Source organism: Lycorma delicatula, chromosome 8 (assembly GCF_047948215.1).
Source record: "Lycorma delicatula isolate Av1 chromosome 8, ASM4794821v1, whole genome shotgun sequence".
In the NCBI taxonomy this organism is placed as follows: domain Eukaryota; kingdom Metazoa; phylum Arthropoda; class Insecta; order Hemiptera; family Fulgoridae; genus Lycorma; species Lycorma delicatula.
This window is the reverse complement of record NC_134462.1, coordinates 57,328,772-57,337,916: the sequence shown is the minus strand read 5'-3', so window position 1 is coordinate 57,337,916 and position 9,145 is coordinate 57,328,772. Positions and strand designations below refer to the sequence as shown.

The 9,145-nt window shown below is 26.7% G+C and overlaps 1 protein-coding gene across 1 annotated transcript; it reads left to right on the top strand.

The window, feature by feature from the left end:
* Positions 1-80: 80 nt before the first annotated feature.
* On the top strand, positions 81-8,043 carry sqh (Myosin regulatory light chain sqh). Its single transcript, XM_075372950.1, has 4 exons — positions 81-234; positions 787-983; positions 5,916-6,145; positions 7,682-8,043. Exons 2-4 carry the CDS (start codon positions 794-796, stop codon positions 7,784-7,786), a joined length of 525 nt encoding a protein of 174 aa, XP_075229065.1. The 5' UTR covers positions 81-234; positions 787-793; the 3' UTR covers positions 7,787-8,043.
* The last annotated feature ends 1,102 nt before the right edge of the window (positions 8,044-9,145 follow it).

Here is a 9,145-nt window from a genome sequence, read left to right as displayed (position 1 = left end):
ATTCTCTTTTACATTAATCAGATTCACTGATTGATATTGTAGTTTGGAACGCTGAATTTTAGAATTTATAAAATCGTCTGTGTTAATTTCAGATAAAACATGCTGCCCCATTAAGGCGTGGTGACAATTAATTTAACGTGAAGTAGTGGGGGTTTTGAGTTCAGTAGTTTCACTTGACAGCTGTGTCAGACAGAATTCTTCTTTCATTACTCATAGTTGTTGGTATTGTCTATTGTAAGTAATTACTGTATGTTTTTTTTTAAATTTTTTATTTTACTTTTTATTTATTTATTTATTTTTTTATTATTAAACTAGAACAATGAAATATTTAAATAAATTTAATAACAATATTGTAAAATAACTTAGTCATTTCAATCAGCTTTTGATATCCTATATTAGGTTAATGTCTGATGATTTTATTATTAAAGTACATTTTGCGGAAAGTTACAAGAGTATAGGTTCCTTATTACTGTCTTTAATTAATTTAAAATTATTTTATTAGTAAAATAGTTAATTTTTGTGCCAATTTATTATTAATTTCGACACTTTCTGGGTTTATTGGGCAAATGTGGTTAATCATTTAGCCTTTTAATTATGGATCATGATCAGTTAAGTGTAGGGTTAGTGGTTTTATTCTGAGTATCGGTTTTAATAGATATCATTTAAATTATTTTTTTAATGGATTTTTGCTTGTAAAAAAAAAATTAAATTGGGCTATTATTTGTGTACATTTCATTAGTAAGATAAGGATTCTTATTTTAATTACCAGTTTACCTTTAATTTCAGGACCAAAATGTCTTCAAGGAAAACAGCAGGACGCCGTGCTACAACAAAGAAGCGTGCACAGCGTGCTACTTCTAATGTCTTTGCTATGTTCGATCAAGCTCAGATACAAGAATTTAAAGAGGCATTTAATATGATAGATCAAAATAGAGATGGATTTGTGGATAAAGAAGACCTTCATGATATGCTGGCATCTTTAGGTAAAGATTTACTTAGAACTGTTCTAAGAAACTGATATTCTTATTCAATTGTAATTAAAGTTGTGTATTTAGTATTAAAATTACTTATGCTATATTTAAGTAGTTATAATAAATTTACTGATGTAAAGGCCATAATGATATTTCATGGCAGAGCCATAAACTGTAATCTCATGAGGTAGTAATGATGTTTCTCTAAGACAAGTAGTGTGATCAAGACTTGATTGATCTCAAGGCAGAATAATATAATTGTTATATAATAATTTCAGTGAAAGTTTCACAAAGAGATTATTCATGAGATTTTCTTGATTAATGGATCATGAGACCAAGCCAGGCACAGTGTTATCAATTGAAAACATTTTAATAGATGTATCTGCTTCACTATTTGCTGACTGCATTGAAGCATTAGTTTTGATGATTATGCAAATAAGTATAAGATTAATATAGAGAAAGTTGTAGAAAAAGCTGCTTACACTTTTTTTTGTCTTTGTATAATCATTAATGTTGTCACTACACATTAATGGATTATGGTCATTTAACCTAGATTACATAAACCTGGTCAACCCCTTTTATGAATATGCATCACAATTCAATTATAAAATCTGATTTGTTAGAATAATAATTGTAATTATTATTCCAATGTGTATTTTTATTTACATATTAGATACATATGGAACTAATATTAGAAATAAAAATAAATTTCAATAACTATCTTTGTTTTTAGAAATAAAGACATTGATGTAACTATGCTGTTGTCTTGACATCATTATCCCTAAAATATTTAAGATTTTCACCATTGAAATGACAACACAATTAGATCAATGTATATATATATATATATATACACTGCTTTTTCAAAAGGCTAAATAAACAAATTAGAGAGCTATTGTTTGCTGCATTTTTTATTTATTTATTACTGGCTCATTACCTATTAATCCTATTATTTAGGGAATGTCACTGTCAAATTAAGTACATGTTTACTATTAATTACTTGCTTAAAGAGAGTGTAAAGCATTTGAAAATAAATTAAGAAAAAAAGTACATAGAAATAATCTTAGTTAAAAGTTATATTACATATACCTTTATTTGTGTGAACAATATTTTTTTCTGAATAAACCAGCAATGGTTTTATCCAACCTCCTCACTCTGATCTTCTGAATTAAAAATGAATTAATAAGTTGTGTAGCTAATGAAAATTTAATTACTCATTAGATCAGTTCTATATATACAGTAGCAGTTGACAATTTTTATTGAATTAAGGATGCTGATGTGACTGATAACCTCAGGGTGTCTGTCATATACTAAAACAGCACAGGTGATAATAATTATGTACACATCTTTTATACATTATAATAAATGTGCATCTATTATAATGTAACCTGTTGTAAAAGTGTTACTGCTGGTTGCACAGTTTTAGTAAAACTATAATTTATTATAAAACTTATTATTAGTACTACTATTTGAAAATTTCCTAAATGTTGATGTTTTCTCCAACCAAACATACCTGTAGTATGTAATCAATATAAATAAATAGGAAACTTTTAATAATATATGTTAATTTAACAGTCTGTTGCTGTTGTACAACATGTTTATGATTTATATTTGTCTTTAACATCCTCTGGTTTTAACTCATATTTTGTACTCTACTATTTTATTGTACCTTTATTTTCAGGAATTCATTTTTTCCCCCTTCGCCACCTGCCATTTCATAACAGCTATTTTGGTGATATTAAATCATTCATTCTCATTTTATGCTGCTTTACCTGAAACTAATTCACTATTCAACAAAATTTAGCCTTTGATAAATTGATTTAATGGAGTATTTCATAGAAAAATGTTTGTGCCAATTTCAGATGTGTTAACCTTAATTTTCTAGATGGCGTGTTTTTTTTTGTAATATGCATTAATAGAATTGTATACTTTTTGAAAATTAGTATAATACAATTTTTTTTCTGCATCATATGTATATCCATTTAATGGGATTCATATCCCGATTAATTCTCTGACTATATTTAAATTTCCATTCATCTACTTGATGTACCTTGTGGGAAGCATTCACTGTGTTTTATGGCATGAACTGCATTTTTCTAGCATTCATAGCATAAACTGCTGATGCATTAATGCTCGAGGACACCTCTATTTGGTGGTAGGTCGCATGACTGTCTTGTCTCAAACATGTTTTTGTACTGCATCAATGTTTCCCGCAGTTATAGATGGTCAGATCAACCTGACCTCAGAGCTTCCTCAAGGCCAAAATTTCCTGTTTCAAACAGTACCTAAATATTGTTGTACAATGAGGTCAGCCTTCTCCAAACACAGGAAACACTGATCAACATTAACCCACGTGCAAAAATTGTCCGATATTCAGTTTTCAATCATGATGACTTCACTATCACAGCTAAAAAGTAAATTACACTGAACAGTGACTAGAATGCAGGACCTATTTAAACAATTACTTACTTGTAACGGGCTATGAGAGCTGTTCCGTCATATTGAAAAACTTCCAAGTGCCCTTTGTGTATGTAGTATGAAAGTGTTTCTTAATGGCATTGTTGATAAACTAAAGCAGCTAAATTAATCACTCATTATTGTATGATGTCATTACCATGAATGAAAGGGACTAATCATGGGGCTTCTTTTCTTTTTGCCAAGATTATTTTCCTTTAAAATCAGTAGAAAGAATTCATTGGCTTTCACATTATTTCATGATCATTAAAAGAGGGATGTGTTATATAAAAATAAATTGTATTAAAAGAGCTTCCAAAATTTTGTTTAATTTTATTTTATTTTAAATTTTACTTTTTATTTGGGTTCAGAGTAACTTATCCTACATTCTCTTGTTCACTATTTTGTTTTTTCAAAACAAATTATTTTTTACAAAATGGTACTCCATTATATTAATGATATTCATACTCCACAAAAAAATGTTTTAACATTTTAGTGACTTTCTACTTAGTAATTTTACTCTATTTCCATTGTAGAAGTTCTGTTTGGCTAAAACCGAACCTTTAATCTGAAATTTTTTATCTTTTCATACTCTTACATCGGCATTGAGAACACTTTACTAAGTAAACTAATATTATTTAAGAAGTATATATGATACTTCTTAAAGCAGCCAAAACGACTATCTGACGTTGGCTGTTATGTTATAATTACAATATGTTATAATTGACTATCTGACGTTGGCTGTTTTATGTTATAATTAATTAATAAGTAACTCGCTATTATATTATGGTATATGAAGGAGAGTTTATATTACTTTAATGATAAGGCATGTTATGCTGATATTTAATATGCAATCTTTTTATTTAACTGCTGAAGATGAAGTACTTTGAAAGCGCTTAGGTAAGAATTCTTGCCATTTTTTGACTATTTGGTGGTTTTGATATTATATTTAATTATTTGATATATATATATATATATATATATATATATATATATATATATATATATATATATATAAAAGATCTGAGCATTTATTTAATTTTAGTGGGCATAAAATATTGTTATATTTTAAGGAAAACAGAATATCATAAGCAGCAATAATATTTTGAAACATTTAAAAATTTGAACATTTTGTTAAGCATTGATTTTAAGTGTCTTGTGTTGATGCCAGAATCAAATCTGTTGTTTTACATTATTCTGTAAGAGTTTGTGTTGAGTGACAAACCAGCATGGCACAAATATTTTTTTGTTTGAAGGTGTTATTTCTGATTGTTTCATAATTTGTTGTGGTGTGTAACTTTTACAAAATTAAAAATGTTATGCAATGTTTGAGAAATAGATTGTGTAGAAACATTTATATATCACAATTTATTGACAATAGTGTTTAAAAATAAATAACCTGATGAAATGTGTGGTATGTGTCTTCAACATTTTAAAAATAAACTTCTCTATGTAAATTAAGAAATAGTAAAAAAGTAAGATGACAGTTAGTGTGTACTAGAAATATTCAGTCCCTTAAACAATTAATTCAGTTTCTAAAAATTTATATTCAGTTCTCTGCTGTTCATGTAAGCCATTGTTTAATTCAAAAGTTATAATGTAGCAGTTGTAAAAAGATATCTTTTTTCTTTTCAGAAATTATAATGTTATAATTATAGTACTTGTACAGTCTGTCTTATAATAATAAAAAGAAAAATTCTATATCTGTCATAATTACAAATGATGGTGCTATGATTTTACTTATAGTATTTTTTATTATGAGAAAAAAATTTACTCTTCTTTTGGTAATTTTTTCCTTAAAGCAATTTGTAGACCCAATTTCATATGATAGTACATCTTGTTTAGTTTCAGTTTTACAATAATTTCTGATGGTGACATAAATTCCACTGTTAAATGTTCATAGTATGCAAGACATTCAAATCTAGTTAAAATTTCTTTGACAGATTTGAATTAGAACATTTGTTGACCAGTGATATTTTCACAAACGTTTTGGATAATATATTCCTTTTATCCCCTCCCTAGATTTTTTATTTTCATTTTTTTTTTTAATTTTGCTTAGGTTCAAAAATAATCAAATAGTTTTAAATAATTTTGTTCACATATACAGTGATTGTATCTTACTTATTTCTCAATAATGGTATAACCTACAATCATGAAATTTGTCAGAATAGCTTGTGCGTTTGTGGTTGATAGAATAACAAGGGAATTGTACTTGAAACTTTTTATTTATGTATACATGGTATTTTGTTAAAAGAATATATCTCATAAACACATTGGAAAACAGTGCCATTGAAATTATTTTAAAAAAGGAACTTTTTTTTAAAAAAGTTAGCAAATGAATTATTTCTTCACCTGATATAAAAGAAAGGATTATGTAATAAGTTCAGTTTTTTTTTTTTTTACATATATCTTGATGTTGTAGATCATAGTGTATTTATACACATATTAATAGCTTCATGTTTAATTGCAAAATATGCTATATAATTACAGGAAAGAACCCTACTGATGATTATCTTGATGGAATGATGAATGAAGCCCCCGGGCCAATTAATTTTACTATGTTCTTAACTTTATTCGGTGAGCGTCTCCAAGGTACAGATCCAGAGGATGTAATCAAAAATGCATTTGGTTGTTTTGATGAAGAAAATACTGGATATTTAAATGAGGAAAGATTACGTGAATTGCTTGTTTCTATGGGTGATAGATTTACCGATGAAGATGTCAGTTTATTTTAAATTAATCCTACATTTTATTTGTATTAACATTGATTAAAATTTATGTTGAATTTTTTTAAACATTTCAGTATATTTGTAAGAACTGAATTTTTTACTGGTTATGGTGTAATGTTTAAACCGACATTCACATCATCTGTTTTTTTGCCTGATTTTTTTATTTTATCACTTTATTTAATAAATAAATTACTAATTTCAGTTATGCAGTTTGAAAATTGATTCATTTGTAATCATGCATAGGCTCATGAAGTGAATTCCTTAAATGGATAAAAAAAATCAGTTGATTTCCTGAAAATTAAAATTTCCAAGGGAGGCATTCACTGAGTAGTTCTTTTTAAGTTATTTTGGTTATTTATAGGAGTAGGTAACTAACCTACAGATGACATAACTCACATGTAGAGGTCATGAAACTACCTGGAGGTAGATCAGACAAAGTAATCTTTTAAAGAATAATTTCATTTAAAAATTATCTGGATTTATCGTATAAAAAAATTATTGTATTGTTTGGCTCTCAGGAATAAATTAGTGATTTTTCAGACTTTTCTTTTATTAAATAATAATTTGTTATTCAAATTAAGTTTTATATAAAAAGTTAGTTGTGCTTTTACTTCTAGATTATTTTTAATGATTATAAAAATAACAAGAAAAATGATAGTATTGAACATTTTTATATTAACTTTTTGAATAGTAAGTCTGTTTTTCTTGACCCTGTTTATTCAACTGATTTCATGCAAATATTTGTATATGATATACTACTGACCCTTCCAATGCGGTTGTCCAAGATTTCATTTGACCACTTATCCTTTTCTTTTTGTTTCCTTTTCTTTTGTGTACTTCCCACATAAGTGCTGTTTCTTTTTTATTATTGTTAATTATTTCCTTATTCCTCATTTTCTTTATCAGTCCATCCTTCTCTGAATCAACATCTCAAAAGTCTCAATCCAGTCCCTCTTTTCCTCATTGTTCAAGCTTCACTTCCACTCATATAGTAGCATTTGACTAATCTCTTCCTTAACTCTAAATCCAAACTTGTACCACACATTAATTTCTTCTTCTTACTGAAAACGTTTTTTGCCATTGGTTTCTTAACTTATTATCATTGTGCCTTCTGTTTCTCTGTCTCCATTGTATCCAAATATCTGTAATTTTTTACTTTTCTATTCTTGTACTTGTCCTTACCATTAAATCCTCTTTGTTGTTTATTTTCATTACTCTTCTTTTTTCTTTATTTATTTCCAATCTATACTCTTTCATTCCTTCCTCCAAGTGCATGTGTCATCGGCTAGGTTTACGATATCAGCAAACCTTAACACATTTTATTTTCCATCCTCCTATATTTATTCCTTCTTCTCTTCTAATGTATTCCTTATTAAAAAATGTTAATGCAGGAATATTCTTTTATTCATAGAAGCAAATTTATAAGTTTCTGTAATCTGGAATGATGCTTTTTATTGAGAAGGATGTTTGTAAATAATGTAGAATGTGGGTCATGAAACCTTGATTAATGTTTTATTTATTTTTTAGGTTGATGAAATGTATCGAGAAGCTCCAATCAAAAATGGAATGTTTGATTATATTGAATTTACAAGAATTTTAAAACATGGTGCTAAGGATAAAGATGAACAATAGCAATAATTTATTTTCTTGCATTACGATTATGAATATGATTGTTAAAATATTAATGTAATTATATTCATTTATTATGACGTTTAATTGTTGCATTTATATATTATTTAAAAGATCTTACATATAACTAAAATTTTAGTGAAATGGTATCTTAATGAATTTTAATTTTTTTTTCAAACAAACCTAAAAGTTACCAGTTTTTTCAAACACAAAATACTTTTTATTTTAAATTATATAATTATATTTTCTTTTGCAAATTGTACGATGTTTTAATTTAAAAAAGTCATTCCAATTCTTTTTCCTTATTTTTCTTTGAATATTATACTCTTTATTATTTTAGCATTTGCATTGCACGTTTCATACACATGATTATTCTTAATACTAATGGTTTTTTGTGTTTATTTTGATTAACAGCTTAAATTTGTTGCTTTTTATGAACTTATCATATAATATTTTATACATTGTCTATATTAATGATAAATAAAATAAATAATTATATAGTTGTTTTTTATAAATTAAAGTTATGTTTTGTTGTAAATAAATGCCTTGGATGAGATTTCCTTTTTTAACGCTTCGAATGATGAAGTTTATATTGTATATCAAAAATTTCCTTGTGACCTATATATATTTTTTCAATAAGAACTGTTACATTTTAAAAATCTATTGGAAAATTATGGTTAATAACAATGGTGATTTGTGTAAATTTTTGTTTTTGCTATATATACGTATATATATTTTATAATGATATAAATTAACAGTATATTTGAATATTTAAATTGATTCTAGCATGATGAAATGTATTTATATACTACTTAGTAAGAGTAGAGAAACAATGGAAAATACAGTAATATTTTAAAATGTGCTGTTACATTTCAGCTTTGTATCTGCAGCTTATTTTATCAATAATGAGGAATCTATTTATTATAATAGTCTCCTTATTTGTCTAATGGTTTCGTCCTGGCAAAATGCTGTTTGAATTTGTGATTAAGTGGAGAAGCATGGTTAAAACAATTATTTTGGGCTTATATACTATAATATATATGAATAAATATTATATATTTATGTAAACATACATTATTTGATTTAAGAACAAGGCTCACCTGAACCTTTTACTCACCAGATTTGATGCCCTGTAATTTAAAGATTTTTTTTTTGTAATAGAAAAAATCAGAAAAAATCTTTAATCACTACTTCTTTCTGTGATAGAGGAATATTAAAGGTATTCATTTCAGGGGTGATGAACTGAATCAAGAGAAGACTGCCATCTTTCTTCACTGATGGACTGAGAAAACTAGTTCACCGTGGGAGAAATGTGTGACGAAAAGGTTATGTAGCAAACAATGTAGACTTTTATGCCATATT